This window comes from Drosophila bipectinata, chromosome 2R (assembly GCF_030179905.1).
Source record: "Drosophila bipectinata strain 14024-0381.07 chromosome 2R, DbipHiC1v2, whole genome shotgun sequence".
Taxonomy (NCBI): domain Eukaryota; kingdom Metazoa; phylum Arthropoda; class Insecta; order Diptera; family Drosophilidae; genus Drosophila; species Drosophila bipectinata.
The window spans coordinates 25051379-25068788 of NC_091737.1; the positions used below are offsets into that span (position 1 = coordinate 25051379).

The 17410-nt window shown below is 46.1% G+C and overlaps 6 protein-coding genes across 10 annotated transcripts; 3 read left to right on the plus strand and 3 right to left on the minus strand.

Annotated features, from left to right (window-relative positions):
* Positions 1-173: 173 nt before the first annotated feature.
* Pcf11 (Pcf11 cleavage and polyadenylation factor subunit) lies at positions 174-10016 on the minus strand. 5 transcript variants are annotated; one of them, XM_070278396.1, is made up of 12 exons: positions 9857-10016; positions 9125-9402; positions 7914-8039; positions 7626-7844; positions 7241-7567; positions 6489-7176; positions 4556-4832; positions 4393-4498; positions 4231-4333; positions 1867-4176; positions 1332-1808; positions 174-1268 (listed from the first exon to the last, which is right to left on the minus strand). In XM_070278396.1, exons 2-12 carry the CDS (start codon positions 9305-9307, stop codon positions 496-498), a joined length of 5589 nt encoding a protein of 1862 aa, XP_070134497.1. In that variant the 5' UTR covers positions 9308-9402; positions 9857-10016; the 3' UTR covers positions 174-495. The 5 variants fall into 5 exon arrangements, with proteins under 5 accessions (XP_070134497.1, XP_017087205.2, XP_070134498.1 ...); XM_017231716.3 differs by having other exon boundaries at positions 4556-5102; positions 6489-7179; XM_070278397.1 differs by having other exon boundaries at positions 175-1268; positions 4556-4790; positions 6489-7179.
* A 32-nt stretch (positions 10017-10048) lies between these two features.
* wash (WASH complex subunit washout) lies at positions 10049-11896 on the plus strand. The gene has a single exon (XM_017231720.3). The coding sequence runs from the start codon at positions 10196-10198 to the stop codon at positions 11702-11704; it is 1509 nt and encodes a 502-aa protein (XP_017087209.2). The 5' UTR covers positions 10049-10195; the 3' UTR covers positions 11705-11896.
* Positions 11897-11898: 2 nt separating this feature from the next.
* LOC108118835 (cytochrome P450 6g1) lies at positions 11899-14164 on the minus strand. The gene is made up of 4 exons (XM_070278398.1): positions 13933-14164; positions 13260-13797; positions 12403-13203; positions 11899-12303 (listed from the first exon to the last, which is right to left on the minus strand). The coding sequence occupies exons 2-4, from the start codon at positions 13722-13724 to the stop codon at positions 12004-12006; spliced, it is 1566 nt and encodes a 521-aa protein (XP_070134499.1). The 5' UTR covers positions 13725-13797; positions 13933-14164; the 3' UTR covers positions 11899-12003.
* A 387-nt stretch (positions 14165-14551) lies between these two features.
* Positions 14552-15135, plus strand: LOC108118848 (protein LTO1 homolog). The gene has a single exon (XM_017231748.3). It carries the CDS (start codon positions 14710-14712, stop codon positions 15133-15135), a length of 426 nt encoding a protein of 141 aa, XP_017087237.2. The 5' UTR covers positions 14552-14709.
* A 4-nt stretch (positions 15136-15139) lies between these two features.
* Positions 15140-17233, plus strand: LOC108118847 (probable methyltransferase-like protein 25). The gene is made up of 3 exons (XM_017231747.3): positions 15140-15520; positions 15571-15762; positions 16314-17233. Exons 1-3 carry the CDS (start codon positions 15140-15142, stop codon positions 17211-17213), a joined length of 1473 nt encoding a protein of 490 aa, XP_017087236.2. The 3' UTR covers positions 17214-17233.
* On the minus strand, positions 15766-16200 carry SmF (small ribonucleoprotein particle protein SmF). Its single transcript, XM_017231749.3, has one exon. The coding sequence runs from the start codon at positions 16105-16107 to the stop codon at positions 15841-15843; it is 267 nt and encodes an 88-aa protein (XP_017087238.1). The 5' UTR covers positions 16108-16200; the 3' UTR covers positions 15766-15840.
* Positions 17234-17410: the final 177 nt, after the last annotated feature.

Consider the following 17410-nt stretch of genomic DNA (forward strand, 5'->3'; position numbering starts at 1 on the left):
AGATGGCGCGAATTTCAAATGTTCCCGTTCTTGGAGTACAATCATAAAAGACTTCTCGTAAAAATAGAGATTTTAATAATAAAAAATCTTGATTTGCAATTGGATATAGGGTTTTATTAGGCATTTAATATGAAGTATCGACTAAATACAAATTCAATATTTTTGTGATATTCATTTTGGCTTTATTTCAAATCAGCATAAAAAAATAAACATAATTACACAAGGGAATTCCGATTTGTTTTCTAGTGTTATAAAATTATCACAAATTATGTATACTTTGTTTTTTTTTTAAGTGGGTTTTTTATTAAGTTTTGCGAGTTTTTTCGATAATAAGTTATGTTGAGGCGTATTTGCACGAAGCTCCCTAAATGTGGAGCTACTTTGGGTACCTACAAAGCACGAGAGATAATCGCGCCGGCTATCTAAAACTAAGTAACGTGTAAAAATAATCGAATTAATAATAAAATAGGAATATCAGTGCGCCGATCGATCGATTTACATAATCGAACACAGGCCGGAGGTCTCAATGCCGTTCTGAACCTTTTTCGTACGCTTGAGGGTCACGTTCCGAAGCGCCGGTTTCAGTTCTACCACCGGCTCGGGATCTGGCTCCACGGCAGCCGGTGGAGGTGTGGCCGCCGACTTCTCCGCTTCCGCAGGAATTGTCCCGGCAACCGTTGAAGGCACGGAACTGCTTGACCGACTGTTGCTTCCGTTGTTACTGCTGCTGCCACTGCCGTAACTACTTCCAATCACAGAGATCGAGCTTATGACGCTGGAAGGAGTGCTGGTAGCAATCTTCGGCACGAACGTATTTCCGCCGCACAGCACTGGAATGGTGGAAATCGTTTGAATGGCGTTCACCTGCTGCGTGGCTTCTCCGGATCCGGATACACCTGATGCAGCTCCAGCTCCTCCGATGACACTGATGGCTGATACTTGCGAGTCCGTCGTCGCCGACGATGAAGATGGCATGGCGGTGGCGTTGGAGGCACTATTATTACTATTACTACTTGTATTCTTAGTGATATTTATCTTTATTTTATTAACTATGCTAGCCAAAGGTAACGCCGGACCCGCTGCGCTCAGGTTGTGGGTAGTCTCCTGCGCCTGCTCTCCGTTCAGTTCTGGCTCAGCGACAGAGCCACCCGTCTCTGCCGGCTCCAGGTCGTCCGCTTCGTTGGCGGGTAATGACAGGGATAGCACAGATGCCGGTCTCTCAATGGTGGTCGGCGAGGCCGACGAGGCGATGGTCTGCGTTTGTGTTTCTGCCATGGTTCCAGATGAGTGAGCAACTTGATTAAGAACTGCTAAGGAACTAAGATACTTACCGCTGCTGTGTATGGAGATCTCGTCCTCGGGAAGAGGCAAAAGTGGAACCACAGTGCCGACATCCTCAAAACCGTCGTCCTCGTCATCCTCGTAATCGTCCTTGGGCTCCTCCTTAATCTTTACGTTGAGCATCGCCGCCCTGGTCTCGTCGTCGATCTCCTTCTCCACGTACGTGTCCAAATCGGTGAAGGGAATGTTTGGCTCCTGGATCTCTACATCTGACTCGTTGGCTACATCGGACTCACTCTGTGAGTGCTTTTCAGAGTCGTCTGGCTGCTTCTCCGTTTCTTTGCCCGCCGAAGTGGACTCGGTCTTGTCCTGGGACTCATTTCCCATTTCCGCTCTTGTCACGTTGCCGGGGATGTACTCGTCATCATCATCGTCGACGATTTCGGTAACGCTGGGTTCTTCGTTTGGCAGAACAATGACATCATCATCATCATCATCAAACATGGTTTGGGATGGTTTGGCAGGCTCTGTTCAAGAAATCAGAAGTTAAGAAATGGACATTTTTAAACTGCTACTTTAACTTACCATCATCATCGTCATCGATTTCTTCCACCTTGATAAGCGTATCCATGGCATTGTCGTCACTGTTGTTCATGTTAACATCTCCGTTTATTTTTTCCACAGCCGGAGGATTCAAAGAGGCCTTGTAGTCTTCATAACACAGTGGGTGATAGATCTTATCCTCTACCCGGATGGCGCTGCGGAGATGCCACTCCTCCAGCTCTTCGTTGTAGAACTGCTCGAACTTCTCGTGGCACATGTCGCAACTGCGGTCCACATCGTCAGCTCCGGCGGCACACGTTGGCATCGGCGAGTCCAGCGATCGCTGCTGGGAGAGTTCATCAATCGCATCTGGTCCCCCGGGTTGACCTTGCGCCTCCAGGAAGTTCTTCTCACGCTCCTCGACATCCTCAATTTCCTCGTACTGCCTCCAATCGTTGAGATCGTAGTACCACTTCCTCGAGGTGGCTTTTCGGGTAGAGTCACGTTCCCTGCGGTTCTGCCGGAAGTGCCAATCCAGATGTTGGCTGTATTTAATCGTCTGTTCAGGCGGAAACCGCACTCCACAGCTACTGCATTGCATGCCAAGATAAAGAGTAGCGATCACCGCAGACTGACGAGTCTTAATAGTCTCGGGCTTGTGGAGGTTAATGCGTTTAATGGGTTCCGAGGGCGGAGCAGCTGGCGTAGGAACTGGCGTAGCCGTCGGACCTGCATCTTCTGAAGACACTGGAGGAAGATTAGCTTCCTTCGGGGCTGATGAAGCCGGGGTGGCTGTTGCAGCTGCAACAGGTGCAGTTCCACCAATTATTCCCGAGGAAACGAGCTTCTGGAACAGCTCATTGATGTTAAGACTGCCCAAGGCTGCTGCTGCCGCTGGCAGGGAGACTGGCGGAGCTGCAGAAGGCACCACTGCGGGCTGCTCCACAGGCGGAGCTTGCTTAACAATCAGCGGCGGAGGTTGGGGTGGCTCGGCAGGAGCTTCGGTCTTAATGTAAACCATATCCGCCACGTGTGTTTTGCCAGCCACAACACCTTTGGGCAGAGTGCCGAATCTTATGAAGCAGCTGCGACCACCGTTCAACTTCATTCCCTTTGGAAGGCCACCGTACTCGATTTTCTGCAGCTGACCATCCAAAAGCGCGTAATGGAAGCTGTCTACAAACTGAAGCGAGTGCTGCTCGGCTCCTAGTTGGAAAGTCTGTTGCCTGGCGTCCAAGAAGAGAGGCACAATTGTATGGGCATCCACTATCATGTTGATCTTTCCAACGACCAGATCTCGACGCACACGACCAATGTCCACATTTGGGGGAGGACCCTCCGCCTTTAGTACATGAATCTTATTCCCAATAGGCACTGAGACTGGGGGTCCTCCAAAGTAGATCTCATACCAATGATCGTCGATGTACAGTTCCCGTGAGGGAAAACCGAAGCGGATGCGATGCAACTGCCCGTCAAGCTGGAACGGCTTATAGTCGTCGTTAAAACAAAGGGGCAGTGGTTCATTGTTGTCGATGAGGATCACACGCTGGCCATGCTGAAAGCCAATTTCATGCGGCTCATCGCCGTCCATGAAGATGATGGCCACTTGGTTGTAGAAGCGAATCTCCTTGGAACCGCCGTCAATGGTAATGCTGCGAACTACATCCGCCATTGGATTGTCCAGTGAATTGATGGCCTTAGCCATTGTAACTGGAGGGACAGGCGGCAGACCCATCATCGAAGGCGGCTGTGGAGGCGGTGGCACTGCTGACTGCGGCATCACGAGTGCCGGCGGCTGTTGCCATGGCATGCCTCTGAATCCAGCGCGCTTATTGTTGTTGTTGTTATTGTTGTTGGCATTGGCCAGCTGCCAGGCAGCTCTTTGGGCCGCAGCTGGATCCACCTGCTCACCCCATTTGCTGGGCTTTCGGCGCTTGTTCTCCCTCTTCGACTTGTCTCGCTTGTTCAAAGTTTTCTCAGCAGCGTTGGCTGGCGGATCATCGTATCTGGGCGAGCCATCGCTGCGGGGCGATCCTGAGGAGTGATTCTCGTTGCCCTTCAGTTTAGGAATTCGTTTGCGCAGCACTGCGTCTCTGGCCGCATTTCGCTCCAGATCCGGATCATCATCGCGCCGGCGGGGGTCCTTCACCTTGCTATTCTCATTGATAGCCACCACCTTTTGCACAAGATCCTTGTACTGCTCCTGATTCATACTGTGGTTTTCGAGCATCTCATGCGCTTGACTGAGAATCGTGCGCACCTTCTCGACGTGTGCCTCCTGGGAGTCTTCGTTGGTCCTTAGCTCGGCCAGCTGCTTGTGGCGCTGGATAACGGCTTGATCTCTACCCTTGTCTGGAAATAACCAATATTGAGTCTTGGTTGATGGTTCCTTGAAGAATTACTTACCGGACTTGCTTGTCTTGTTTTCAAGACGAGCTGATTTGGCCAACTTGGCGCGAATTTCCTGAAGGGTTGGCTGCTTTGAAGGCAGACCGGCTTTGGTTATGTGCTAAGGTGAACAAATCTTTGTGAATAAAAATCGAAGTCAAATAGCTAAGGTTGACTTACATCGCAGTTATCCATGGAGTCGTCCTCCACCACGATAACTCCTGAGGGACTTGGCTTTCCTACAGGCATCTCGCGACGCAAATCCACATCCTCGCTTCCAAATAGACTAAAAAGTGTCCAAAATTATAGTATTTCTAATGAAAGTTTTTAGGCAACAACTTACGCGTCCAGTTTGGCTGACTTGCTGCGTTTCTGTTGCGGGGGTTTCTCCTCAAGATCAACTTCCGGATGCAAAGGATCGGCCGGCCGCTTTTCACCGACCCCAGTAACGCCCTGGACCTTCAGTAGCTTGGAGATCGACTGCTGCAGAGCCTCAGATACATTACCCTGCGAGGCAACTGATGAGGCCAAGAGGCTGGACGATGATGGTCTGACTAGACTTGCGTTGGTTGGAGCTGCTGCTGAGGCGACATTTAGCAGTGATGCTGTTGATAGATTCGCTGTAGATTTTTCTAATTTATTAAACTGTTTTTGTATTTTGAACGACACTTTTGCGGGTAATTTAGAAGTGGATGCGTCGGACGATGAAAAGGAGGCGTTGGAGACGCCGCTAGCAAGTATTGTTGTGCCGCTGTTGCTGCTACATGGCATCTGGTCGAGCGATTCCGGTGAGTCGAATGTCGGGGGAGGCGGCGTCTTTGGACGCCTCAAGTCAATGTCCTTACTCGATACATCTATAATTGGCGGACATGAAGGAGCTGGAGGAGGGCCTGGTTCAAGTATTTGAAATGTTGCTAGAAAATGATTTTGCTTTTGGGCACACTTTTTATTTTTACGGCAGAGAGAAGGTGGTAATCATAATCAGATGAATTCAACGGGGGAAATCGGGAGGATAAATGAGGCATAAAGTGCTAAGCAAATCAAACCGAGGGGGGATTGGGGGCAAAATAATAATGAAATCATAAGGGGAGCAAAAGATCAACAAACACCAGGCACAACAATAAGGCTAGAGAAATTAGTGAAAGAAATAAATAAATAGTATGGGATTGGAGCCCGCGAGCTCCGATCGAGAGCTGTGGCGTAATCGGGGTTAGGCTATGTATAAAAAAAATGTGATACTTAATGGAAAGTATATACTAAAGGGTAAAAGTGCCGTTCTACAAATACAAAATAATACAGATATACATAAGAGATACCACTAGCTGGCCTTCATATACATCGAAGCCAACCACAAAGTACGCTTAAAACAAAAATAAACTTAATCTGGGTTACAACAAGCTTTCCGAACGGCATTCTTTTCATTTTGATCAGCGTGAAGAATGGCTCTTAGGATTTACGTGGGTGTCAACAACAAATTAAAACTGCAGTCTTTATTTTATTTTTGTTTCTCTTCATCTAATCGGTTTTATCAATAGTCAGTTTCGAGGTACAGCAAATACTTCACAGTTATCATTATTTAGTTTTGGTTTAGTTCAATTAAGGTTTACTGTTTCGTTTAACATTTATAAATAGTACGAGTAGGATAAAATTTAAATCACACCAAAGGCGGCACCAGGCTACGTTTTTGCATTAATTAAAACAACTTGGAATGCAAAAGGTTTTCAACACATTTTATTTACACTTTAGTTCAGAAATCGTAAAATTGTTAAGAGTTCTTTAACGAAAGCTTAAGTATTTATAAGAAAATATGGCGTAAAGGTATTATGAGATCGATTTAGTTGCCTTAAAATGAAATCAATTGCCTACAATCCACAACGACTGGGCCAGAAAAAAGCGGAGATTGAAACGAGTTCCATCAAATCAAAAAACTCTCTCATGACTGATCTTTAGGAAAATAGTTTTGGTGATCCTGGATGGATCCTAGCCATTTCGCAGGAGTTGAAATCAAACAACGTTCTAGCGACTATCACCCATGGTTCTCCCCCATGAGGAGACCATGCCGATCACAGATTAAATCACAGGACAACGAATCCTCCCCGCAACGAGTCAACCCGCCAATGCCAACCCGCCCCCCTGCCTAAGCCATCGTGTGCCGCCAGTTTGGTACGTAATTTCTGCACTTTCTACTACGCTGTGGATATGGCTAAGTTCCAAGTCGATGTCCACTTGGTTGTTGGCTAACAAATGCAAAATTAGAATTAAAAGTTGTATCTTACGTTTCTCTAAATCATTTGGAGCTTTAGCAGCTGTTGCTGATGATGACGGTAAGCTGACCGTTTGAGGAAAAGATGTAGGTGCTGCCGCCTTTCTCTCTGGGGACTTGCTGTGCAAACCCAGGTCCATGAATACCGGAGAACGACTGCGTGATCGAACCGACGATGACTTCCCTCTTGAGGAAGAGGATTTGCTTGACGAGCTGCGTTTGGGCTTCGATGGCGAGCTGCTTGGCGAGGAGCTCTTTCTCTTCGATGATCCCGTTGGTGAACCGTTGCGAGCGTAACGCTCCCCGTGCTCCTTGGACGACTGCTTGCTAGACCGTTTACCCGGAGACTGAGAGCTGCCGGTCCCACTGCCGCCCTTGGGTCGTACTTCAGATCCTGACGATGACGAGGAGGCCGTGGAGCTCTTCGACTCGCTGCGCTTGCGGCTGGAGGAGCTGCTGTGGTGCGAGCTGCTGCTCTTTCCTGAGCGACTGCTGCTGTTACGCACAGGCGATTTGCTGCGCGATCGACTAGATTTTTGCGAGCTGGCCGAGTTCGACTTGCCCTCGAGGCGAGGATCACTTCGAGTCGAAGTCGGTGGCGGTGCTTGTGATTGCATCTGCCGGGCAAGACGGGGATCGCGCTGCCGCACAGAGTTCAGTAACGCCGGATTGACAGGATTAACCTTCGGCTTGATTGCAAACTGCTGCAAATCGGAAACAACCTTATAGCTATCGTGCCTTAAACACCTCTTAATGAACGCTTACCGATTGGCCCACTGGCATGGCCGCAGCATTACCGGCTGGTGCTGGGGGTCGTGGCTGACGTATCGCCCCCATCATGGATGGGTCTATTATGGTTGGCCGCACGGCACCTGAAGAGTTTGGAGCTGGCATAGCCGTAGGCACCGCAGACATAGCGTCCGTGGCCTGGTTGAGCTGTCGCTCCTGCTCCTCCAAATGCTTCTTAGTTTGCTCCAGTTCGAGCTCGAGTTTGCGCTTCTTGAGCTCAAGCAGCTCCCTAGTCTTGGCCTGGAGAATTTCCTCCATGTCGCTGGGCAGTGTAGAGTTAACAGGCATTACAGGAACCATTCCCTAGATGGGTAAATCAATATAAGTATTATCCTATTTGGAGTCCCAACTATTTCCATACCGTTTTAAGAAAGTCTGGATTTACATGAATCGCCGGATTGACGTGGATCTTGCCGGTGGTTGGCTGCTTGGCGGTAATGGGCCAGTTACCATCCATACGCTTCACCTGAACGTCCAGGGCGTACATTTTAGATGGAGGAAAGACCTCGTTCCAGGTCTGGCGCAGGGCATACATTCTTTCGCGCACCTTTTCGAGAACCTGGGACTGAGAGTGTTGCACCTGCGGAACAAATATGCAAATAATCGACCATGAAATGTTGTATAAACACGTAAGCTGCGAAACACTTACCGACTCAAAGGCGTGCAGGAATATTTTGACTATGCATTGCCCAAATAACTGGACGTAGCTGCTTTTCACATTCTTTACTATCGAATCAATTAAATATAGTATGGGCAATTTAAATTCGGGCGCCACCTGTTAGAAGTTTGGTAAAATAGGTAAGAATTGAGAACAATAAGTGACTGCGAGTAAGTCGCGATCTGGGCTGCGGACAGAGGAAGGTAGAGATCTTCGAGAGACACGACACTGACAGACAGACAGACACATCAGCAGGATCATCAGTCTTCCAGCGGCGTCATCAACGGCAGCGGCTGCTGGGCACAAAGTCTATTTTGATATCTCCAAGGTAAAGCGGCCGAATGCTAGCAACTATGGCGATTTATCTCAAGGGGAAACATTTACGAAAATCGGGGGCCTCGCGTGGGGAAACTACATACATATACGTACAATATTCAATGATTTCGGAGGGTTAAATGTGGTCGAGTATGATAAATATTACATGTCTGTCCCCTGTTCCTGGTGTACAACGTGGGCGAAATGCGGAATGGGAAATCAACCGTGAAAATGGGCAAAAAAAATTGTAGTATTAAGTGTTACTAGGGTCGCCTAAATTCTGATTACTTTTACCAAAACTGGATTCTCTTCTTTCGGCAATACAAAACTTGCTGCACATCCTTTGGGATTGAATGTAAGCAGTCAATGTTTTTGTATAAAATAAAAGACAACTTGGTGACAATTGTTTAAGTATTTTCTCTTTTTATTGCATTTTTCTTTTTTTGTTGTTAGCTTTAAACTCCGGGAACCAAAGTAGAAAAAGAAACGAATATAGGAGCAGATTAAACGTCTTACCTTCGTGGAGGACTAATATCAGTCTCTGCTTAAAACCCAGATTATGCGATACGTATTAAGATAAGGAAACCTAACTAGCATTATAAGAGAATGGGATTCTGCTTATTCACGAAAGAAAACTAACGAATGCCGCGGCGGTCGACCTTTTATACGCAACATAGTATAGTTTCCATTCGTTGGTTTTCTTTGGGAATGAACAGACTCCGCAAAACAATTGTAATTGATCACATTCTATCACAATTTCGATCGGAGAATCACTTTTGTGACGTTACAACCGCCGACGACGGCCGGTAAGTACTTTGTTCACTTTGTGTTCACTGTGTGTGTGCTGGGTGTCTAGTCTTTAGGTAAATTAGCTTTGTTTTGTTAACCTGGCTGATATAATATTCCACCACTTTCACTATGACATGGGCATAGTTGATGTTCTCATCGGCGAGCATTGTGAGCATATTGATGAGCGGCTTGCTGTTGCAGTTGAGGTCCTGCAGGCTGGACAGGTACTCCTCGCCGATGCGGCGCTCATCATCACGGTAGCTCTGAAACAGTTGCTCCATTTCACTGTCAGTATCCCGTGGGTTACCTCCTTGATCCAGGATGCGGTTCTGGTCAAGGTATTTGGTTTGGTGAAGTACGCAGTTGTTGGTTTTCGCTAAAAGATAACAAAATTTATTAGAACATAAAATTTAATTTGTTCACAACCACCAGAGCAGGGGCCCGAGATAAAGAAATTCCAAACAAAACAATCACGCAAGTCGAAGTGACTAAAAACCCAAACTACCCACCGACCAATGTATATGTTTATATACATATACACACGCGCGTTCAAATTCAATATGGCGACAGAGACATTTTTTCACGAGGCTTGGGTCCGTAAAATAGCATAAAATCGCCATTTAAATTTTGATTTGGATTCAAATTTGGATTTATTCGAACGTTTCACGTTGCAAACTAACATTGCATTGTTTAAGCATATCTTTTTTTGCCACGAATGACTACATTTTCACAAGGTGAAGCCACGTTTATTAAAACAGTTCTCGCAGACACGCACTCCTTTGTTCACATATTTTACTCTTTTTCTTCGTTCCATCACTTTGAAAACTTACCTTTTTGTGCTAATACATTGGTTCAATCACTTCAAGACACTTTTGTGAAGTAAATCTTCCTTGAAAGCACTTAGAAACAATAAAAATTAGCGTTTGAAAACTTTCACGTAACAACTGCGATGTATTTTTCATGAATGTGTATCTGGGTGTGACCGTTCATTGATGATAATTAAACCTCGCACCTGCACCAACACTACCGTTCAAACTATTTGGAGGGTGGTTTTCGGATCTGGATCCGAATACGGTCCCATCTCAATGTAACCTTTGGCACCCTGGCAACACTGTTTAATGCATTGGTCACTGTGCAATATGTGAACGATTCGAAAATTAGCAAATATAATGGACGACTCCCGCCCATTCCTGCGCAACGCCTTCCAGGTGTCGATGATCCCTTCCGACCTGCACCATGAGGAGACAATAATCAGAGCAGCCCAGTCCCTGGACTGTCTACACAAAACGATAAATTCGATTTTCGAGCGGATCGATGCCCGCTTGGCCAGGAATGGTGCAAAGGTTGAGGACATAAACAGTCGTGTGAAGCGCGCCCAGGCGAAAATCGATGCTCTCGTCGGCTCGAAACGGGCCATTCAGATCTTCGCACCCGCCCGCTTCCCGGCCAGCGACGTCCTGACTCCATTGCCCGCCACCTTCACGCAGGTGGCCAGATCGCTGATGGAGACGGAGGAGCCCCGCCAGCAGCAGCAGCCGGAGTACAGCCGGCGCTTCAACAGCGGTGCTGGTGCCTCCGAAGAGCAGAAGCCCGATGAGGAACCCGTCTTCTTTCATGTGCGGGCCGAGCAGGAGCACGAGGCGCCGCTGGTCGCTGAGCGGAAGCTGACCAATCGTACTTCCGGACTGGGAGCCCTGCCAAAAGACGGAGTACGATCAGTAACATCTCTGATGCGTTTTAACACCGACGAGTTTGCGTTTGGAGAAGATCTGAATGACTGGAAACGATCAGTGCCTCCGCAGAGTGCTAAACGGGCAGCCAACAACCTGGCGAGAACCTCGGATGAAAATCTCCTGGCTCCAGCCCCCCACTCCCTGGCCCATGGCGCCACCAAGTTAGCCACCCCTGCCGGGGACTTACGCTACAACCCCGCTGCTGAAGCTGCGCCCGCCATCGAAGTGCCGCTGGACCTACCTGATCTTCCCGGCATCGCCAATGATTTGCATTATCAGCCGGTAGAGGAGAAAATTCGCATTGCACCGTCCTATCAATACGGGGATCTGCCTGACTTGTCTAGGCTGGAGGTGGAAGAGCAGGAGATCACGGTGCAGGCCATCGCAGCCCAAACTCACATTCCGGGGCCGACAAGAAAGAATAGTGTTGGAGTCACACCCCCTTCAGCACTACCGCCACCTCCTCCTCCACCACCGCCACCACCACCGCCTCCACTACAGACCAAAAAACCACCGTCACCCCCACCTTTTCCAACCAAGGGAGCCGTCAAACCGCTTTCCCCATCTCCCATGACGCCACTAAGGATGCCAGCACCCCCTCCCACTACAGTAGATCCGCGCTCGGAGCTTATGGCTGCCATCCGAAATGCAGGAGGAGTAGGTGGTGGACGTCTTCGGTCACCAGCAGCAGCTCCACTTGATGCAGTTGACTCGAAGCGATCCAAAGCAGGAGAAACTGCCTCGGGAGATCTTATGGCCGATTTGCACAATAAACTCATGCTGCGACGAAAGGGAATTTCTGGGAGCCAAAATCCTGGGGAGTCCACGTCTGGAAATCCGCTGTTGCAACAGCTCTCGCGGGTTATACCCCCTCCGGTGCAGCCACGCAAGGGATCTCAATCAAGCGAAGAGCAGCGCTCTGACGACGACGACGTGTGGAACTAATGGACAAACTGGGAAAATCGTCTTTTAACTCTTACACTATTACTATCTAGCTTTATCACCAGTTAAGTGCCTTTGGTGGCTTTAAGCACTAGATGCAATAACAATCTCTAGATAGAATTCTAAATTCTGTGCTCAAGCGCATGCCAAATTAGCAAAGTCTTATAATCAGTTGAATAAATTAATCAACCAAAAGATGCTTTTATATTTTTTATGACTAAAAGTACCTCGACAGGTGCAATTTGCAATTTTTTAAAGAAGTTATTTATTCTTAGTATGATTTATTGATTGATTTATCGGAGTTAAGCAGTACTGAGGTCATAGAGACGATCGTTGATAAGCTCCAGATGAATACCCCCGTCAGCCTGGAGCAAGAGAGCTTTGGGATCGAACTTCATTTCCTTAATTGTTTCAGCACACGTCCTAACAGTGTGATTCTTGAGCAAGTGCACCAGCCCCATTTTGCTCTGGAGCAGGCCAATCCGGCTGCCGATGCAGTTGTGTGGTCCGGTACCAAAGGGCAGATAAGCCATAGCCTGTATGTTCTTACGGTTCTCGGGGGAAAAGCGTTCCGGATCAAATTGGTTGGGATTTTTCCAATACTGAAAATATCAATTACATATATATTAAATACTTATATATTATCATATTTGAATCAATTTAATATTCTGTAGAAACATTTTGGGAAGTAACTATATTACCTTTGGATCGCGATGCAATGCGAATACTGGAATAAACACTGGAGTTCCATTCTCGTAAGAAAAGTCGTAAAAGGGCTTCAACGAGAGATCTGGCTCACCCTGGATACTTTCATACTCTCGGTCCAAGAACGGTAGCACCGGGTACAAACGCAGAACCTCATCCACAACCATGGACAGGTACTCCAAGCCTTGGATCTTTTCATAGGTTAAACTGCCACCACCTTCCAGCAGGGCCTCGTTGATCTCCTCGCGCAAGCGCTGTTGCATCTCCGGGTGCTGGGCCAACTCGTAGAGGGCGAAGGACATGGTCGAAGAGGAAGTCTCGAAGCCAGCAGTGAAGAACACACCCGCTTGGGCCACCAGAAAGTCCTGGTTACGAGCATAATGTGGTTTTGACGGTTCCGCAGCCGCCTCCTTCCGTAAAGCCACCAGAATATCAATGAGGTCGTTACGAACGTGACCCGTACGCTCCCGCTCCTCCATCACATGTCTAATTGTTTTCCTCATAAAAGAGGCGAGCTCCGGTGGAAAGAATTGGATTCGCAATAAGGAGACCAGTTTAGGCAAGAAAAAGGATACAAAAAAGTCCTTGGCTCGGAATATTGTAAAGTTGAATACTTTGCGTCCATACTTGCGGAACTCTGCATTGGGATTTTCCAGACTGTTTACCCGAATACCATATGCGATGGAGGCAATGCTGTCAGTGGTAAACAAGGCACAGATATCCTTAATCTCGGTGATGTACTTGCCAGAGCTTTTCTCGTCGCGTATTTTTAGGGCAGCTTCAAGATCCTTGCCAATCTTAAAAAATAAGAGATTAAATCATATTATAAAGAACTAGTTGCCACAAACAGTACCTCTTGAATTAGTGGGTACATCTGCTTTATCTTTCCACTCGTAAAAACAGGAGTCAGCTTAGTCCGGATGTCCTTCCAGTGGTTGTTTCTCACAAAGAAAAGATTGTTGTAGCCCAAGGGATCTCTATGTGGGTCGCATTGGGCATAGCGATTGTGGAACCTATTGAAGTCCTTGATCAGCACGGACTTGATCAAATCCACATCACGAATAACTAGTCCGGGCTTGTTTAGGGCATAGATGCCCACGACAGCTTCGTTCTGCGCCCGAGGATCATTGTAGATATCGGAAAGGTGGAGTCCAAATGAAGTCTCCAATGTAAAAGCCGGCTTTGTGTTGCCGATAATTGGCGTAGGTGGAATGTAGGGTATTCCCTTTCGCTGCCAGTAGGTGTGATTACGCTGGAACCACAAGTAGACTGCCACCAGGGCAGCCACCACAAGGAAGAGGACTTCAGTTAAAGCCATCGGAGGTGAATAGTTCTAGCAAGGCGGTAGCTAAACAGATTCGATTTAATCCCTTCTGTAATTAAGTTTTTAGCTGAAACTTTTAGTAGTTTTCACTTGGTTATCTTTATTTATTATTGCTTAGATAAGAAAAACTAGTAGGTCACCAAAAAAATAGTTTTTAAACACAAATTTCTAAGTTGGAATGGGATGCTTTTTGGTTTTTTACTTTTACGCACAACCCCAAAGCCGGACACACAACCGGGATCAAAACTTCGCGAGCAACTAAGGCTTTTTAACATTTCGCTTGTGATTTTATACCTCCAACAATCCGGAGATAGCGTATTTTTCGTTGATATGGACCGCCTGTGGATTAGCCGGCTTAAAAACATACTAAAATTTAAAAGAACCATAAAAAAATAAAGCAAAAGCATAAAAAAGTGTCATGTCATGATTACAAGTTTAATTTTTTGTTATCAGGTGCAAAACAATGACATTAAAATTATTAAAAAACGTTTTTTTTTGTTCATAAATTTACAATTTTTTGATTTTAATTCAAAGTTTGGTTTTTTGGTGTAACAAAAAGCTTAAACAAAAAATTATAATTTACTTGTTCTAAATCTTGAAATGAACTTAATTATGCCTGTATCACTACAAATATTATCAATCTATGTATGTAAATATGTATCACTAACAAATATTATTATCTTAGTATTATAACATTGATTCCAAAACTTAAAGAAGGGTTTTTTTAAAAAGTCGTGACTTGGTGTAACCCCCTTATATCTACAGCCCTGATAAGGTTCTGTTTAGCTACATATCTACAGTGTTGTAAAACTATTTAAGTTATTCCACATTGAGGATTTTAAACACATTGAACGACATTTAAATAAAAAACTTAATAAAAGGTCTAGAATAGACTTGAATATTTTTAAAGACACAACGTAAAAGCTCTACAGGAGTCTGAAGGCTCTGGAACAGGGTGGTAAACGGAGAGATTCAAATAATGTCCACTCCGCCGCGGGATATAAACGATTTGTTTGACGACATTGTTTTGACGGAGGAGAAGCACGCTCGCCAGGGTTACGACGAGGGATTAGCCGACGGACAGGAGCAGGGCAACGAGGAGGGCTACCGGCTCGGCTACGCCCAAGGCATACAACTAGGTGAGGAGCTGGGAAGGATTCTAGGTCAAGTGGTGGCCCAGCAGCAACTAAATCATACGGAGAAAGTGAAGCGCAGTCTGGAACAGCTTCGTGAACTTATAGAGCAGTTCCCTCGTACCAACGACCCGGAAGCAGACATTATCGGAGCCGTAGAAACTATCAGAAACACCCATCGACGTCTCCGTGCCCTCTTGGGAACTAAGAAAAGTGCTGAAGCATCATCTCCAAGCCAACCTAGCTCCGAACGTAAGGATTACAGCTTCTAGCACCATGTCCAGGGTGGGAGTAACACAATTGCAGAAACGCCTTGATGGTCTCATCGATTTCCTAAACCCTCACTGGGATTTTGTCAACTGCCATATGGTGAACTTCCTGACGGATTTTCATTGGAGTACTTTTATTCCCGATGCCTTGAGGAAGGAAATTGGGTGCAGGGAAGACGTTGAGCTGGCCATAGAAGAGTTGTTTTGGCAATCTTGTCGTAGTAAAAGCAAGTTTCCGAATTGGGAAAGTTTTCTTGCCCAAGGAGAACAGGAGCGCTTGTCCAATCATTTGGAATTGCTGACCACGGTGGACCAACTTATAGATGGAGATGAAAATCACACTCAACTAAGTATTCGTGAGTTCATGAGTGCCAAAAAATGTCATGAGGTGAGTTGGAGAAGCCATTATCCTTCGAGACATAAATCAGATTATTCCAGGTTGAGCTTACGGCGGCTCTAATAGATCATCTTGTTAAAAATTGCAATCAGGGATGTTACATTGTTGATGCGGGCGACGGTAAGGGCTACTTGTCATCCCGCTTGGCGCTCCAGTACGGTCACCACGTCCTCGGCATCGATGCCAATGCTGCAAACACGGAGAACGCTCTAAGCCGAAATCGTAAATTACAGGTATTTTTTTTACTACAAAATAAATATAGCTTTATTTCATAAGACTTAAGCTAAGTTGTGGGTGCTCCTCCATTCAATCTAATCGCGCATCTCGCCCTCCTCGTCATCGTCTTCCATGCCCTTGATGTACAGCACATTATTGCAGCGGATGAGCACTTCGCCGAGGTTGCCGGTGACGGAGCCCTCAATAACTTCCTCGGTGTTAGCCAGCTGCATGTTCATGTATCCATCCACGGAAACCAGGAAGCCCTTGTACTCCTGTCCCCACTTCAGCTTCACGAGCACCGGTTTTCCTGTGAGGCCATTCAAGAATGGCTTGGGGTTGATGGGCATACCAGCCGACATGGTGTTTATTTGATTTTTGCTACTTTATTTAAGAAAAACAAGAAAATGCGTGAAAATAGCGCCGGCGTTGTGGGAAAGAAGAAGAGATGCGTGGAGATGGAAGATATTTGATATATTTCAGTGTTGGAAAACGTTGTAGTAAAATGTTATCGCCGCTAAACTAAATTTTGAATTTATATTTTAATCTAATTCGTTTTTTATTTTAGCGCGCTTGGAATGGCTTGACTGAACGCGCCGAGCTCCAAAGTCAGGGCATCACGCCGAAGAGGCGTGGTAAGAAATCACCTATCAGAGATTCTTCTAAACCTGTACCAGCTTTGGAAAACTACAAAACCACGGCTAGATTTATAACCACCGAAATCAATTTTGGGGATTTGTTGGAGCAACACTTTTCAAAGAAAGGAACTAGTGAAATTTGTCTAACTGGTCTTCATACCTGTGGAAATCTGGCTTCCACTTGCCTGCAAGTTTTCCACGCCCAATCGGATTGCCGGATCCTATGCAACATAGGTTGTTGCTATCATTTGCTACGGGAGCGCTATTCAACGAATGAATTTTTTGGAAATAAGGCTTTAATGGACATGCAAACTGATTTCGGTTTTCCACTGAGTCAGTATCTGCAGCAGAAAAAGGTTCGCCTTGGACGAAATGCCAGGATGCTGGCCGCTCAGTCTATAGAAAGAACCTTGGATGCCAAGGAGTTGCCGAATATGACGCTATATTATCGTTCCCTGCTAGAGATTTTAGTTTGCCGGCATGCTCCGCACCTGAAAAACGAACTTCAGGTGGGTAAAGTGCGAAAATTTGAGGATTTTAAGGAATATGTTGAAAAATGTGCCTCAAAATTAGACGCGCCTTGGTTAGCCGCCATCGGGGATACCGAGTTAGAATTGATATTGCAAGAATACGCAATGGAAAAGCATTATTTGGACCTTTTCTACCTCGTACGCATGTCGTTTGCTCCGGTTCTAGAGAGTTTGATACTTTTGGACCGCCTGTTGTACCTGAAGGAATTGGGATATCAACGTAGCTATCTGATTGACTTATTTAATCCTGTAATATCGCCCAGACATTTTGCAATCGTTGCTCTTAAGCCTTCGATGTAAGCAACTTGACGTTTATTATTTTAATAAAAGACTTCAGAAAAAATCTTGAGTTTCTCTAAGCATACAATGTTATATTTTTTTCTAAATTAACTTACGAGAGTTTATAATAAAATAAACATTTTTGACATTAAATTAATCGCAGTAATTGCACATCTTCGTTCTACATCTTTGATCCGTATATTCACCACACCTGTAAT

What these genes read in the sequence shown, in the direction of transcription:
- LOC108118847 (XM_017231747.3), top strand. Translation starts at nt 15,140, where the DNA reads ATGTCCAGGGTGGGAGTAACACAATTGCAGAAACGCCTTGATGGTCTC. An exon ending in GTGCCAAAAAATGTCATGAG is followed by an intron (nt 15,521 to 15,570) that starts GTGAGTTGGAGA and finishes AGATTATTCCAG; the next exon opens with GTTGAGCTTACGGCGGCTCT. An exon ending in GCCGAAATCGTAAATTACAG is followed by an intron (nt 15,763 to 16,313) that starts GTATTTTTTTTA and finishes TTTTTATTTTAG; the next exon opens with CGCGCTTGGAATGGCTTGAC.
- SmF (XM_017231749.3), bottom strand. Translation starts at nt 16,107, where the DNA reads ATGTCGGCTGGTATGCCCATCAACCCCAAGCCATTCTTGAATGGCCTC.
- LOC108118835 (XM_070278398.1), bottom strand. Translation starts at nt 13,724, where the DNA reads ATGGCTTTAACTGAAGTCCTCTTCCTTGTGGTGGCTGCCCTGGTGGCA. An exon ending in TGTACCCACTAATTCAAGAG is followed by an intron (nt 13,204 to 13,259) that starts GTACTGTTTGTG and finishes TTATTTTTTAAG; the next exon opens with ATTGGCAAGGATCTTGAAGC. An exon ending in CATTGCATCGCGATCCAAAG is followed by an intron (nt 12,304 to 12,402) that starts GTAATATAGTTA and finishes TGATATTTTCAG; the next exon opens with TATTGGAAAAATCCCAACCA.
- LOC108118848 (XM_017231748.3), top strand. Translation starts at nt 14,710, where the DNA reads ATGTCCACTCCGCCGCGGGATATAAACGATTTGTTTGACGACATTGTT.
- Pcf11 (XM_017231716.3), bottom strand. Translation starts at nt 9,307, where the DNA reads ATGGAGCAACTGTTTCAGAGCTACCGTGATGATGAGCGCCGCATCGGC. An exon ending in TCCTGCACGCCTTTGAGTCG is followed by an intron (nt 7,845 to 7,913) that starts GTAAGTGTTTCG and finishes TTTGTTCCGCAG; the next exon opens with GTGCAACACTCTCAGTCCCA. An exon ending in AAGTCAGCCAAACTGGACGC is followed by an intron (nt 4,499 to 4,555) that starts GTAAGTTGTTGC and finishes GACACTTTTTAG; the next exon opens with TCTATTTGGAAGCGAGGATG.
- wash (XM_017231720.3), top strand. Translation starts at nt 10,196, where the DNA reads ATGGACGACTCCCGCCCATTCCTGCGCAACGCCTTCCAGGTGTCGATG.